Source organism: Anoplopoma fimbria, chromosome 6 (genome assembly GCF_027596085.1).
Source record: "Anoplopoma fimbria isolate UVic2021 breed Golden Eagle Sablefish chromosome 6, Afim_UVic_2022, whole genome shotgun sequence".
Classification (NCBI taxonomy): Eukaryota; Metazoa; Chordata; class Actinopteri; order Perciformes; family Anoplopomatidae; genus Anoplopoma; species Anoplopoma fimbria.
The window spans coordinates 16,395,398-16,411,731 of NC_072454.1; the positions used below are offsets into that span (position 1 = coordinate 16,395,398).

General features: G+C 37.6%; 1 protein-coding gene across 1 annotated transcript in view; it reads left to right on the forward strand.

Moving 5' to 3' along the window:
- The window catches only part of LOC129091898 (neurexin-1a-like), a 237,884-nt gene that overhangs the window by 194,796 nt on the left and 26,754 nt on the right, over positions 1–16,334 (forward strand). Inside the window, 2 exon segments of the mRNA XM_054599581.1 lie at positions 5,760–5,849; positions 7,233–7,552. Coding sequence (XP_054455556.1) covers positions 5,760–5,849; positions 7,233–7,552 — 410 coding nt within the window.

The following is a 16,334-nucleotide window of genomic DNA, read 5'->3' on the forward strand; positions in this document are numbered from 1 at the left end:
TTCTGTAGAATGTCAAGATGTTAGTAGTATGATGGCTTTCAAAATGAATTTAAATGCCACTGCTTGTGTTGTTGAAATTGTTAATTTTTTAACTGATGAACAGCTTTGACAAAACCTACAGAGAGTTGAAGGACTGTGACTTTAATATGACTGCATAGCAATGCTTACTCCACAAGATTAAGAACCGCACCCCCAAATTCAAAACATTTGTTAGATCGTGAGCTGGCGTAAGATGACTGGGCAGCAGGACAAACAAAAGACAAATTCAACCTGTCTCTACCCTTTTGCATAATGTTTGGTGACCTTTTTAGCTATGACCAGTGCATTCATCCAAATGAAAGATGGTTTTATGACTGGGACTCAATCTCTGCTGCTTGCCTCAGGTGGAAAAGGAAGCTAATGGCTTTTGACATGTTGTGGACATGGCAGAATGCACAGCAGGGTTAAATGCCTCAATGCTAAGATCTCAATCTTCAAACAACAAACACCCTCAGTCCGCAAGACGCCTATGATACATACAAATGTTCTGCTCATAAACTAGATGAAGTTGATGAAAACAACTTTTTTTAATACACGCAGGTGCAACACTGAAGTTAATGCGATACATAAGTGTCACTTATTGAAAGTTTTAATACTTCATAGGGGATACATTTTCGGGTTGGCTTCAGCTCGATAGAAAATTAACCACTTGGGAAAACACTATCACTCAAGATCACTTACATCCAGTAGCTTTTAAAGTTAATTTATTGGACTATATATTGCCTTCGCAATTAAAAACATTACGCCGTTTATCTTATATTAGCGGTGATCATATTGTAATGGAACAGAAATCTCTGTATTTTGAATTCTTTGTCAATGTATTGTGAAATTTAGAAAGCTAGATAATGAATCCTCTTATGATAAGTGCTGAGTTATAAATGCTGCTGGGGAGAAATGACCAATCTCATCCCCTCCAATCATGCATCAGTGACAATGCCAAGTCCAGCTACCTTATTAGGCTCGTAGCAAACTAATTACATCCAATCACAATTACTGCGCAGTTCCTCCCCTAACCCCCAGCACACAAAGCCATTATTCTCTCAACTCGCCTGTAGTTTGATTAGTATCCATGTATGCCTCTAACGCACTCATAATAGCAGCCCTCAGCCACTCTTAGGCCACTCACAGAACAACAGTGATTATAATAAGAGTAGACAGCAAAGATAAAAATGATGGCTGGAGAGTGAGAATGACAGAGAGCAGGAGATTATATGAGAGGGAGCGATCATTCTCAAAGGAAGGAAATAATTGCTTCACCAGGGCCTATATTGCTGCCCTCGTAATCTCATTAAAAAGTGTCGTACTGCTGCATACTTATGGGCCATTAAAAGTCTTTAGCACAATTATTAAGATCTAAAAAAATGCTGAACGCACACGCAGACACATAACTAGCCTTCTATTTGTTGTAGTTTGGTTCTCCTTCCTTTATTCTTGCCCCGCTTTTATTTTGTACTGCACACAAAAGGCGGAGCAGCAACAAAAAAAATCAGCCCCTTCTCCCGAGTCTTGGCCATGGAAGTAATACCATCACAATGGCACTGCCAGGCCCGCAGGGTACGGCACAGTATCCTATCAGAGCACCCAATGAACACTCGCTGCACACAAAGATAATGGAGAAGTCCCTGGCCTTATTCTTTTACTGTTATCAGAGCGTGGTGCACTTACAGAGCTCTCTGTCTCCCTCTCTACTCCACTCCCCTCAGCTCTCAGTTCCCTCTTTCTTCTGTCTTTTTTACCCCTATCTCGCTAGCCCTGCCCCCTCTGTCAGTCTCACCCTCTGTCCTGTTTTTCCACCTTGCGGTGTGGAGTCTGATTTGTGGGATATCAAGGGAGGAGGGTAAGCTTTATCCATCAGAGCTCCATCCTATCTGCTTGGGTTTCTTCTGTGTGTTATCCATCATCCTATTCAGCCTATTGTGCAAGCCATCATCACTGAGCACGCTTAAAAATGGTGCAATGGCTACCACAGCCAGAGTAGGGGAGAAAAGGGAACAGAATAATAACAATTAGAGTGAGATTTGTGTAGGTTCCTCCTTCTTTAATCCTCCCGGCTTCATGAACAGAGGAAGCATTTGCATATTTGTTCATTTAATGTGGCGAGTGTCCAAGAGCTTGTAATGAGATAAAGCTCCCACCTTATCTGACCACTTTATTAACAAAAAAGAAAACAAGTGAGTGAGGGCAAAGCGGGTCAGTTGGGACGGCTCAGCTGAATCGCGGCTGTCTGGCGGAGGAGATAAGCCAGGCTGTCCCACACCAAACCAAATCACCGCTCAGCAGCAGTCACAGGCTCCGCTTGCAGGCAGGATGAATGGGCTCTGCTGCTGCATCGAAGCCCAGGGGATAGCATTGTTTAACACTCTGGTGTCCCATAGTGAGGATCAATACACGATCAGACCTTGATTATATCCACACTTAATTAACCTCAGAATAAGGATAGACTTAGCGATAGACTTAGTGTTCCATGGGGGGGCAAACCAAACAGATAAAGCGCTACTGTCTATGAAAATGGAGCATGTTTCTGCACAAAACTAGAGGATTTAGGCACAGCGGCACGCTTTGTGTGAGGATAAGCGTGTGTTTACTGTATATGTGTGCGCACCTGCCTGTCTGAGATTGTCTTTCTAGTAGTAGTACAACATTTTCATAGCAGTAGGAAGAGAAATACAAAAAGATAAACATGTTTATACATTGTGGCTGTCAAGGAACAAAGCAAGCATGTGTATAATGAAATTCACATAAATTAATAATGAATTAATCAGAGAAAAAGCCATTGAAATTAGTGTGGGTCTCCTTCAGTCCAAAATCATGCGTCCTCGTCGTCCCCCCAACAGCTGTAGGCTAACTGTTCTCCAGAGCCCAGTTTTTGCTGACCTCTCCTCAGATGAGGTGTCACAGTTGCCGGAAACAGAGAGGTGACATAACTAACACCCCATGACTGACAAATGGAGGTGGCAGGAATTAACGAAGTCCATGAATACTCCATGACACCAGCAATTAATGGATTACTCATTAATTTAACACGTTCAAAATATAAAGGAAGTGCAGCCCTGTGTGTGCGCGCACCTGCTTGTTTGTTTATGAATTTGTTTGTATGAAATATTTCCATCATGCACAGTGCTTCGAAGAATTAGGTGGTGCAGAGCTCCAGGAGCCGTGGATCAGGGAAATACAGCGCGTGTTCAACAGCAGACAGGATGGTAGAAGTCACATAAGCTGGGAGCCACTGGAGGCTGGTGTGCTTCACATCCACGTTCCTGGAGGAAGCTTGGTGATTTTCTAGCTGAAGAATTGGTTTAATATAGTGTTCAGTAATTCTTAGTTATTACAATACTGTTCAACATCAGAAGTTTTCTTTTTGTTTATGGTAATGTTCCAAATTGTTCTTATTGTTAACAAATCCCATGGAATGACCACAAACAGCAAGGAATTGTTCCTACAAGTGCTGCCTGTGTATCTACAGCCTGTTGTGATTTACACCTCTGGGCCACGGGGCTCAGTTGTTGTCTGAAAACTATTAAAAACACATCAATATGATACACCCGTGCACTGGGTGACATGTTCCTTCATTACCATGAACTCGGGCACTGTAGTGTATTTTTACTTATTTTAATCAATCCCACAGACACCGTTCCACTGCTGTAAATGGTCACTAGAGCACCAAACTTAAATCTATCTGCAGCTGAAAATAGCTAACCAACAAATGCACTATTGTCTCATGTTGGAGTGACATTTGCTAAAAACTATAGTGGCCAACCTTGTGAGGAAATCATTAAGTCTTGTATATACACTACCAGTCAAAAGTTTGGACACACCTTCTCATTCAACTACTTTGAAGAATCTAAAATATAAAACATATTCTGGTTTGTTGAGCATTTGTGTGTTTACCACATAATTCCATATGTGTTCCTTCATAGTTTGGATGTCTTCAATATTAATCTACAATGTAGAAAAAAATAAAAATAAAGAAAAACCATTGAATGAGAAGGTGTGTCCAAACTTTTGACTGGTACTGTATGTGTAACCCGTTCTTAAAGATTTACATCTTGGGACTTGGCCCGAGTAGTTGGAATGGACACATTGGTGGGTTTGCTCTTTTCATAGATTGTTGACAACTTCAAAGATATAGAATGTCACAAACCTTGTCCTTGTAAAAAAATAAGCATGAGTACAGTTAGATTTATTTTGAAAACTTTAAACCAATTTATGTTGAAGTTGCTCCATTTAATGGGGAGGGAAAGTATAGATTTATGAAAACAGGTACACTTAGAACGTGTCCCGAATGTGCAGCATTACATCAGATAACTGGACATTGTTTCAGAAATGTTGTTCACTAAATAACATTCAGAGATCCACATCGAATAATATACACAATGTTCCTGTGTGGCTTTCTTGTAATGCAGAATGCATCTGTCTACGTCAATGTTGAGGGAGAAGTGTTCCACTAAATCTTCCTCACAAGCCTTTGTGCTCCAACCGGGCACAATCAACTGCAGCCAAATTCCATGAGCTGTATAGACAAGCTTTAAACCCTTTTTTGGTAGCTGATCCCCTACAGTAATTCAAGCTGATGCGATTAAAAAATGTCTTTTTATGCGTCTTCTTACCTCTAAGACCTTTCATCAGGCCAACTGTGCATCTGTTACAAAGTTACCTCCTTTCCTTCATGTCTCTGCCACTCTTTCCCCTCCAAAGCTATTCTCCACCGAATCATTGTTAGCTACCGGATCTTTCATCTGCCAGAACTGAATTAATATAGTTGATGGGACAAACATTGTCAATCTGCCGGAAGAATGGAGCTGACTGAATTCAATCTCTGCAGACAATGCCAGGGGAAAAGCTCTCAGAGACAGTGCCACTTTGCTGAAAGTCTTCTGTTCTGGAGAGGTTATTGGCCTTGACAAAGGGGTGATGCAGAGTTTTGCCCTCATTTATGCCCAAGTGCTCCTCCAATCTTGGAGTGTGGAGTTTTTCTGTAGCTGCTCTTTCTGTCACACTTTTTTCTTTTTTTGTCCTTATTTTTCCGAATTCTTTTGGAAAACTACTTTCCCATTGACTCCGATGTCATGAATGTGTAATATTTAGACTTCCTTCCTTCTGACTCGTAGCTTTTGTCAAAGCTGTCTTATTGAAGATTTTACTGTGTATGTGCCTACTTTGACATTGTCTTCTGACTTTTCTCTGACCAGATGCTATGAATGTATACTGTGTTAATTGTTGTATTGCAATTAGGTCATTCTCTCTTGTCAATTAGGCTATTTATAAATGGGGTGGGCATTTGTAATATGTTAAAGTTAAATTGTCCTTTAAACCATAAACGGTTGAATCAGCAATAAATTTAAATGATGTTATTAATTAATTTAAAAGACAGTTAAAAAGATATAGAGGGGATGGAAATATTTGAGTAAAGATTTTGTAATGGAAATGTATAAATTTGTGATTTTGGTTGGTTGATAACATAGGTCTATTAATCTAGATGAAACATTTGCGTGCTAGTCCACTTATTTTCAATTAATATAGGCCTAATTTGTTGGCTAAAATAAAATAAAATGAGTGAGATTTGTTCAAATAATGTTTTAGTAAATATTGTTTTTTTAAATTTACAAAACTTTTTAAATTTAAAAACGTTGTTCAGTTGTATAGGCTCAGCATTAAGAATGAACATTTAACCTTTGACCCTACAGATTGTAACCACTGAAATGTCTCTTTAAACTTTAAAGGCAACAATGATAACGAACGCCTGGCGATTGCTAGACAGCGAATCCCATACCGACTTGGTCGAGTAGTTGACGAATGGCTACTCGACAAAGGTAAAATCACTGATTAAAATTTCAAATAAAATAATTTGATCATAACCAAGTTGTAGCAATATTTTGTAAATAATAAACCTTAAAAAATAAATGTTCAGTAAAACGTAAAATAAAATGAATTGGACAGTTAAATTTAGTTAGCAGTGTTTCATACTTTTCATAATAATGTATTATTTTATAGATGTCAGCTGTTTTAAAAGGTGTTTATTGTAAACTTAAGGTTAAAGGGACTGTAAATAAGAATTTAAATCCACTTAATGAAGTAATATCAACATTGTTAAAATGTCTATAAATTACTGTAGCATATTGCTGTAAACATCTAAATGATAAATTTAAAAGTTCTTGTTTAGTCATTCATAAGTTGCCAGTGTTATTTGAAACACTTTTGGAAACATGTACAGTACAGTACTTGGTGGCATTTGATCTGTTCTGATTAAACTGTTAGCAGTGATAAATAGAGAGCAATATGAATTGGCATCAGAATTCTGAGTCCCTTTAACAGACATTGTAAATATGTATAGGGCATAAGATCAAGGAACTGTAATATAAAACAAATTGAGTGCATGCTTTGTTTTTTATAGTTCAATACGTTATTCATATCTGTCACTTAAAATGTGAAATAAGCCCTATCATTTTTATGTTTTGTTTGTTTGTCTTCTGTTTTTGTTTTGAAAGTGCTGTCATAAAATATTTTAATTTTCCATGAGCCCAACCATATCTGCTCTATGTTTAATTTCCCTTGGTTGCTTTTGCTAAAAGAATGAATAGAACCAAATTTCCTGAAGTGTGTCCTGCTTTCTGTGAGATTGCACACATGAAAAGTCCAATTCTCACAGCCTGTAACCATTTTAGATGATGTTTTAGTTTTTTTCATGCTTGCTGCGTACCAAGTTTGTAAATATTAAAATTAAAGGTAAAGACACAAGATAACATAGGCAAAGCATAATGAGATACATGCTTTTTAGATTTTGGGAGACAAATTTTGTTTATCTTTGTCTTAATTCCCAGGCAATTTCCTGTTAATATTACTTTCAAGATTGTTATCTTTTCAAAATCCGTTTGCATCGCCATAACATTATTTCTGCTGATTAATATTTTTTTTCTTGTTATTTAGGTTAGACTGCCCTTTTAGCAAAGCTGCATTGATTTTCTAAATCCTGTGATTTTATTTTACATGTTTTTGTTTTTATTATCATAGGCATTTCATCATTATTCCTGCAATAAATTACCAGGGTTTGCGTCTACAACCCGTAATTTATTGGTCTCATTAGCCACTGGGCAAATAATCTGTCTTTCTGTCATTTTTTATTTTTCCTGTTGAGTAAAAGTGGCCGAGTCCACAGTCCAACATTCTTGTATATATGTAACATTGTTTTCCCACAGGGCGGCAGCTTACAATCTTCAACAGCCAGACCACTATTCAGATTGGGGGCTGGGAGAGAGACAGAAGTCGATCCTTTCAGGGCCAGCTTTCGGGGCTCTACTATAATGGCTTGAAGGTGTTCAACATGGCCGCAGAGGGAGATTCCAACATTAAGATCCAGGGCAGCGTGCGGCTTGTTGGGGATTCACCCTCCTCTATCACACCGCAGTCGAGCACCACAGCCAATCGCTCAGAGACGTCCACGTCCATAATGGAGATAACCACCACCACAGCGTCCAGCAGGCGAGTCAAACAGACTACACCACGAGAGCCTCAGCAGGTAAGATCATTTTTAAATGATTTGGTTCAATGCGACTTTCACTTATGTCATTATTGTCTCAACTTGATCCATTTAGAAAAAACTTACAATGCACAGCATGACGTTAAGCCCATCGTGGATTATTATAATACATTTCATCATTATGCTCTTATATAGTGGAGCGTTTGCTTTACTTAATTGTGTCATGCTTGTCTTCTCATTGAGTCCTGTGGCCTGACAGCCAAAGGAAAATAAGTGTGTTGTTCCACCATTTGGAGCAGCGCCACAGTCACACTGTTGAGCGTTTCTGCCATGCAATCAGATGTGGAATCTGAATGTGTGTGTGTGTGTGTGTGTGTGTGTGTGTGTGTGTGTGTGTGTGTGTGTGTGTGTGTGTGTGTGTGTGTGTGTGTGTGTGTGTGTGTGTGTGTGTGTGTGTGTGTGTGTAAGAGTGATGCCATCACCCCTCGGTCCTCCATCATCTTTATCTGTCCTGCATGAGTGGTGCAGCATCTGCAGGAGCATATTACTTCTCAGATGTCACAATGTGTGAGTGAACAACACAAAACGTATGTCCTATCAAATAAAATTGCAACCAGACCTTACTTGCACAGTCCTTTCAAAGAACTCTGAATTCTCAGAATGTAAATAGGATTTTAACTGTTTTCTTTTTTTACTCGCATCTTTGCATTGGGAATTAGCTTGCAAAATACCTGCTGACAGAAATCGATCCAGGAATACCTGAGCACCGAACAGAAGATGGTATTGACGCTTTTATGTTACAAAGAAGTAAGAGTTTCAGGGTTTGCTATCCCAACAAAGAGGAAAGTTAGATTGTAGAAATGTTTTATGTTGTTTTATGTTGTTGGTACAAAACAAAAACAGAAGCGTCATGGCCCACATGACAATTTCAGTATTAACAAAGCAATCTCATTGATAAGAAATGTGCATTAATTTTTATGAAACCAAAAGATAATCTATGATGACATTCAAAACTGATAAACACTTGCTTGTTTAACATAAGGGAAATTCTATATTATATGGTGTCAAGTCTATCAAGTAAGCCTTGATAGGATGCAAGTCATTTGTAATTGAACCCATGAAGGTACTGAGAGTTACACATGCAGGGAGAACACATTCAAAGTTCAAATATGTCTCATTTCAAATATTCAGTGAGTCAGCTGAAGGGAAAGCAAACGTAGTAGCTTAAATTAAGCATAGTTGTACGCTGAAATTAGCCTTTAATCAGGCCGTAATCAGCTCTTACAAATTAAGTTTAAAATCATTTTGGATTTAACTCATTTTGGATTAATCGGATTGGGTAAAAGAAGATTATGGAATCTCGAGGAGGGGGTGGGTTTCACTTCATATTGAAAAATCCGCACACAATAGAAATAATGTGATTTGGATTCCTTTTTCATCATATGTTTAACTTTTTCTTAATGCCTTCACTGTCTCATTAAGACAGCAGTTAATGCACATGTCTCAGGCTATTTCAAGAATATTAGGAGAAACGTTTCAGTGGCTTCGAAGTGTTATGCCGTGTTTCATTGTTCAAAAGAAAATTCATTTTAAATATTTATTTTCACATTGGTGCTTTTGAATAAAGTGAAAGCATAAAAAATGCCTTGAATTGATGTGAATGCTTTGAAGTTGGGCTTAAGCTTTTATATAGAGCTTTTTAAAAAGATCAACTCTACTCAAAGTGAAACAAAATGTCAAGTTTTTTTCTCAATTTAACAGACTGTTCAAGCTCCAGCTCATATTATGAAATGACAAACTCCCTCAGATAATTGGCATCTGGTTTGAAACTTAGCAGCAGTAAAGATCAACGTCACTGGCTGTCCCCCTCATTTTAACCATTTGTGTAAGGGTCTGCAGATGCTGACAAATAATACAATCATAAATATTGATCCAGTGGAATGGTTTTCTCTCAGACTCAGCATGGTTCCTGAACCTTTCCAGGAGCATGTAATGCAAGCAAAATATCAAACAATAGACGATAATTATATCCCAGCACCATGTGGTGTTATAAATTGCCACCAAGGAGCCAGAAGATTGGCAGAAAGGAACATGCTTGATGAGATGGATGCCCGCCTTTTTCAGGCATTTTCATCTGGAGAGAAATATAGTGATATAAATGACCCTGATAATTTAGAAAAGCAGTGTATTACGAAGATATACACACAACAAATATTATGCCTTAGATATGATTAAATGTTTGGATATCTAACATTATGATCTTATGCTAAGCAGAATAGTTTAATCAATAACTGTTTCCCTTGTTGCGATCATGTGTACAGCTACTGGTTTTCATATAAGCAGTGCAATGAACAGTGCTATTATTTTTCGACTGTATATTAGATCCTTTTTTGGGGAATCTACTTGTGCTTATTGTTTTAAATGTCAGTCATGTATCAGTAAGACTTCATGCAGGTTAGTGGTGATACTGTAACGATTTTTGGGGCAAACTTTAATTTCAGACATTGGTCTGTCAAGTTATGTTGCAAGCTCACCTTTAAAGTAGTAAAGGCTTGGAAAAAGGAGATTAGTCAAGGCTAACTGTGTTGGTTTAGGTGTTATTCAATGCATTCATACAGAAAGAAAGGTCATTGGATTAGGAACGTGTGCATTTGATACGACTTGGCGACCTTCCCTTGGAGACCACTCGCATTACTGTTTCAGGACACCACACTGAGAAAAACGATGTGTTTGGCCTCTGTAGAAAGAGATGGTGCAATCACTGTTCTCTTACCTTGAATAGTCAGCATTTTAATCATTGTCCAGCTGTTCAGTCTCCACTCTAATGGCGAATACAGTTCAGTAAATTATTTTATACCCTGAGAGCATTATATTAATGGGACAAATACATTTTTAGTATGACCCGCCCCAGTGGAAATGGAATAAAGAACGCCTATTGCTTTCAGTATTATCATTTAAAGCACCTTTAATCTAAAATGAAAATGAAGATGTATCACATGATTTTGTGCAATGTAATGTTAACTCATAGTTAGGAACCTACAGACTCTGCCTGCCCAGTTTCAAACAACGATTAGCGACTGCAACTAGCTGGTGAACATAGTGGAGCATTTAGCAGCAAAGGAGCCAGATATCTCCTTCAGGAGTTAGTCGAGAACAATAGATTTCATCATGTTCGAGTGTGGTTTAATATGAAAGGAGACTAGTTTCTTGAAAATGAAACAATTAGATGGATAAATGTATGCACACACCCCTGAGTGCAGGGGTTTCGACGGACAATCTAAAATGTTTTCAATGGTTAAATAATGATTTTTGAATGCACCAACAAACTTGGAACGTTTATTTTTTTCTTCACTGTCTGGGTAAAAGATTGTCAGTTAACATTTTACGAGAAAACTGAAATGCAATGCTGAGAGTAGTCAATAAAACTGAGTTTGAAACAATAATCCTTGCGATCAGTTTCTTATAAGTATACATAATCCCTAGTCTCTGATATCTGATTACTGTTGATACATGCCTTCATTAAAAAAGAAGTTAGCAGCCAACACTGCTGTCTTGCTGTGCGCACATGGTCAAAATGCCAGCACAATTAAATCTTTCAGTGACTCTGGCTCTGTAGATGTAAGTTATGTCTTCTTGCACTAGCCCACTTATCTCCTAGAGGGTAAAGTCAGTGCTAATCATCATTAAGATAATGATTTTTAAGGGTCTGGGGGGGGGACTCTGGCTTTTCAGGTGCCCTATCAAAAAGTTATTTAAATGCTCGACTGGGGTTTTATTGTTATTAAATACTGTGGGCCTTGGCTTATGGGTAGCATTACATTAATGTCATTATTCTCAAACTACTGGGTGTCCGCTCATGCTTTATTAACAAAGAATATTATCATCTTAGAGCTCACTGGTCTAATCACGGTAGAGGTCCACCATGGGAAAGGCTGATAAATCAGAATTGTTATTTGGATAGTTATTAGAATTCCCCCTTTGCTTAAGGTATACTGGATTGATTCAATTCCAGGACTTACAACCCACTTAAATACAGAGATACTAAATAGGCATAGTCTTGATGTTACCTTTCTTTTAAATAATATCTTGAGTTTTCCAGACTAAGAGATTCAACACTTTGTCAAATTGTGTCTGTAGTGGCTTTGTCTGCGCTGTGCTTCCTCCCCTGCGTAGAGAAGGTAGCTTACTGTATGAGGCTGACTGTCATGTCTTAATGAATTGTCTGCTCCCTGTTGCGGTGCCTGTTCACATCCAATTAAACCATAATGTACTTCTGCATGCATTCACAAACAATGGACCAGCTATGGTACACATACACCTAGAAGTGCTGCCTACTTCTCTTGTCTACTGAAATGTTTTGGACTATTCCTACCTCTGCTTTATTTAGGTATGGCTTGGGAAAATGTATGCATCCCCAAAGTAAACTTACTTTGTGCTAATTGGAGACTCATTTTAACTATATCTGATAATGTACATTTTGAAACCAAATTTCCGAACCACACAGGTCTAAAGGCAACGGTAGCTGCCAACAGAGATGGAAGAAATACTCCTTTACTTTAGTAAAAGTTGAAATACCAGAGTTTAAAAATAGTCTGAAAGTCCTGCATTCAAAACCTTACTCAAGTAAAAGTATGTAAGTATAATTAGTAAAACGTACTTTATGTATACAAGTAAAGTATGCATGTTCAGTGTTACATTTTTATGTTTTATAATTTGTTTATTTTTATTGATGCATTAACATGCAAGAAGCATTTCGATTTTGTAGCCCACCAAGCTGGTTTTACAAATTGTATATATACTATAAGATGGCTTAATTTATTTTGTAACAATGCATTGTTTTTTATTGGAGCATTGTGGGTTTTTAAATTCCTAATATGAAAAGTCTGTTAAATGCAGTGTAGTGAAAAGTACAATATTTCCCTCTGAGATGTAGTGAAGTAGAAGTATAAAATAGAAGAAATATCAACTAAAGGAAAAGCAGCTTAGATTTGTACGTAAGTACAGCATTTTAATAAATGCACTTAGTTACATTACATCACTGGCTGCCTATGGCGAGACACTATTATCTTCTGCCAGAAATACAGAATTAACAGAACAGGGAAGCAAAATCTGTCCAGCATTCAAATGTTACTTTAGAGTTGCAGTTTTAATGTTATGAGTGAAGCTTCAAACCACTTGGTACAGCCCTTATAGAATTATGAAATAAGTAACCTCTGGGTGAAAGTCCTTGTTCGCTGTCATCTCTTTCACCCTCATTTCTTGGACATATCCCACTTATGGATGTTTTATCCAATCATAGCGGCGATCCTCTCAACCTGGGCTGACAAATCAGATGGTGCTTGTCCTCATCCACCTGTTTTCTTATTTATCTTCTGGTCTGTTAATATTTTTTTGGCATAAACTTAAATATCAAACCATTTCTTTGTTTTTTACCTGTGCTACAGTCCGTATCTCAGGGGACACAACATTCACTGCCTTTTTATCATCGTTAGTCCTTTGAAAAGACGTCAGAAAATGTGCCTTTTCTGCTTTCCACCTCTTGCACTATTGCCGCAATATCTTCAGTATTTGTTTTCTATTTTAATAAGGGACTATGATTATCTCATTTACAACAATTGTACTGCTTTATCCATAACAAATCTGTAGGCAAACATATTTCCTTATATAGAGACATGGGGGCGTGGCATTATGCCAAAAAACGCACACAAGCCTGTCAATTTAGAATTCTTTCGATTCATTTACAGAGAATAAAATTGGCTGGTGCACACGTGTCATGAATTAAACGGTAATTTGCATATACACTTATTTTATAAGCGAGAAAATTCTTACGCACATTTTAGTAAACGAGAACCATTATGTTTTGGTTTGTCAGTCCGACCATGTCCACCTGGAGGAAGAAATTATTCGATTTTTGAGGATAGAGGTCAAGGTCATTGTGCCCACACATCCGTACTTTTCTTATTATCGTGATATCTTAGGCATGCTTTGAGAGCATTTCTTCAAGTTTAGTGCAAACTTCTACTTGGACTAAAGATGAACTGATTATGGTGATCATAGGTCACTGTGACCTCTCAGCATGTTTCACAATTGTATATTAAGATACCTTTTAGTTATGACATTTTTGAAAGACACATATTTAGACTGCAACAGGACTGGTTGCATATAACCCGCAGTTTTGGAAACTTTTTGTTTAAATATTTTAGGTAACACTCAACAACTGTTGCAAATGTGCAAGTGCTGAATAGCATTGTGATGTATCTAATTTAATAAATAATACAGTGAAGCCAAAGCCAATAACATGTTGTGTGCAGATTTTTTAATTGCTGCTGGACAAAATGAAGCAGAATGTCAAGCTGTAGAAATATAGCATTTAACACCAGATGATACTTAACCAAAACCACTCAAGGATAAGAGATAGTGCCCTATGTTGCTGTTAGCCTCCCAGCTAAAAAAAAAAAAGACGAAAGCCTGCTATCTGGAAGAGCCATTGAGAGCTCTTGACAGTGATGGATCCCCACCTGTATTGCTCTGTATTATCAACCCTGGCCAGCAGACATACAGTATATAAATCTCACAAGCGGCCATAGTGTGAGGCTGCCATCAACCGCCAGTGCTGTCTGCAGCGATATCCTCAAAAATTGGTATTTGCTCGAGCATCCTGGAAAGACACGAGGACATAAAACTCCAGGTGAAAAATGTTGTATGATACGGTCTTACAGTATCCATTATATACAGTAAAGTTAAAGAACTCTGGCTGTGTTTTGGGAATGTATTAGTTGGTTAAAAACTTAATTTGGTGTGTGTTCTTTGTTCAGTTTTAACAAAGAACACACACCAATTTTCTTCAGTCTGTTTATAGCTGTTGTCTACCTTTTTAATATCCGCACAACATTAATTGCTATTTCCTTTTTATAATAATAAGTAGCTTTTCAATGACCTGACACTTGATTTAATGCAGCATTCACATGAGCACCCTGGTTTCCCAGTCATTGTTTTCATTGGATTTCAATATGGGGATTCCAATTTTTATTGCTTATTTATTTCCTTTTGATATTTTAGAAAATGTGATATAAAAATGGACAATAAAACCAGCCATTCTAGGGCCTCTGTGAGATTGCAGTTGGCCTGTGTTAGCATGCTAACATTTGCTGTTTCGCACTAAACACAAAATATAACTCCGATTGATTGGAATTTCATAGGTATTTGGTCACAACTATTTGATATATTAATATTTTCATCCTTCACTGGTGACTTTAAATTTATTTATACATTAATTGAATTAATAAATTAATAAAATCTATACTCAAGGAACCTTAACTATCTGTAACAAATTTCACAACAAACCATAGTTTTAGAAATATTTCACAACAAACCATAGTTTTAGAAATATTTCACTCAAAACCATAAACGTCAATCTTGTGGTGGTGGTGGTAGAGGAAAAGTCGAGGGATCACCAAATTCAGGCTACAATGTCTGGCAACCATGACTGTCGGTACAAATCTTTATGTCAATCCATACATTACATGCCAAAGTATTCCCTGAGAAAGTTCAAACTCTCACCTGCTGGTGGCACTATTAAACTCTCCCTTTTTTGAAGCGTTGTCTTGTATTCGGGCCAATATAGTACAGTACTTCTTAAACACAACACACAGTAGTATTGGACATTTTATGCTTGCCATGTTTCTTTTATACCTTTTTTTGCAATTTGTGTTTCGGAGCTTGTGGCTGCATTCAAGAAATGCAGATTATAGCTTGACCCTAAGGTGAAAGAATGGCCACTATGTCAGATCATTGCCACCAAATAGCCAATTGGCCCTTCTATTTCTGAGTTAACCCTAGGTGAGGTGGGTGTAATTGTCGTTCAGGGGAAGTGAGGAACATTTAAAACACATTGTGTGGGCCATTTCATTTGCACTCACAGCACATGGTTCAGTTCCGGCTGAACTGGCTTGTAGTGGCTCTGTTTGTCTGGGGCACTGAGACGAGGGGAATAAACCTGGCCTCTATATAATTCACAGGGATAATCGAAGATTTGACATGCTGCACTGCTACACTTTCAGTGCAGTGTTTGGGTACCCTGTAGCCGCCTCGCTGGCTCTTACAAACACACTATAATAAACTTAGTGTCACAGTAATCTTGTGGTGAAAAATCTTCTGCAACTTAGTATCCAATAACTGCTCCGTTTGCAGCTTTTCTTCTTTTATTATCATCCATGCACTATGGCTCTTTTTTTCTATCTGCTACTACCTCAAGGCATTGTTGTGATTGTCTTGATACCGGTAGGGATTATTGTTTTACAAGCTAAGGCAGCAATAAGTCTGCACAGCCTAGATTTAATACTAATCCTGCATGCATCAATACTCAGACCTGAGACTTATCTTGGGAATTAAGCACTACTCTGCAACTGCACTCATGTAGTGCAGGTTCTTTAATTCTGCTACATGATATGATACTTGGATATGAGCTTAAGGATGATTCAGTCTTCATTCATTTTAGATACATGATCTACAATTACATTTTGAATATGAGCAAGTCAACATTGAAACCAAATATCTAAAAGCACCATCTAAAGAAAGACAAATCCTCCAGATTAATTAACTACCTGTTGTTAATGAATTTAAACTTTCATAAATGTACAGAGGAAAGCTATGAAAGCCTTTTTGAAGTCACTTATGATTAGACTGATTGGCATCAATTGCAGAAATTTTTAATAATTCAGTTCCCTTAAAGCTGCACAAATTATTTTATAGCCCTTTTCACCAGCTTCTCATACCCTGAACTTATAATAATTATTATAGTCTAAATTCCAGGTTATGCATT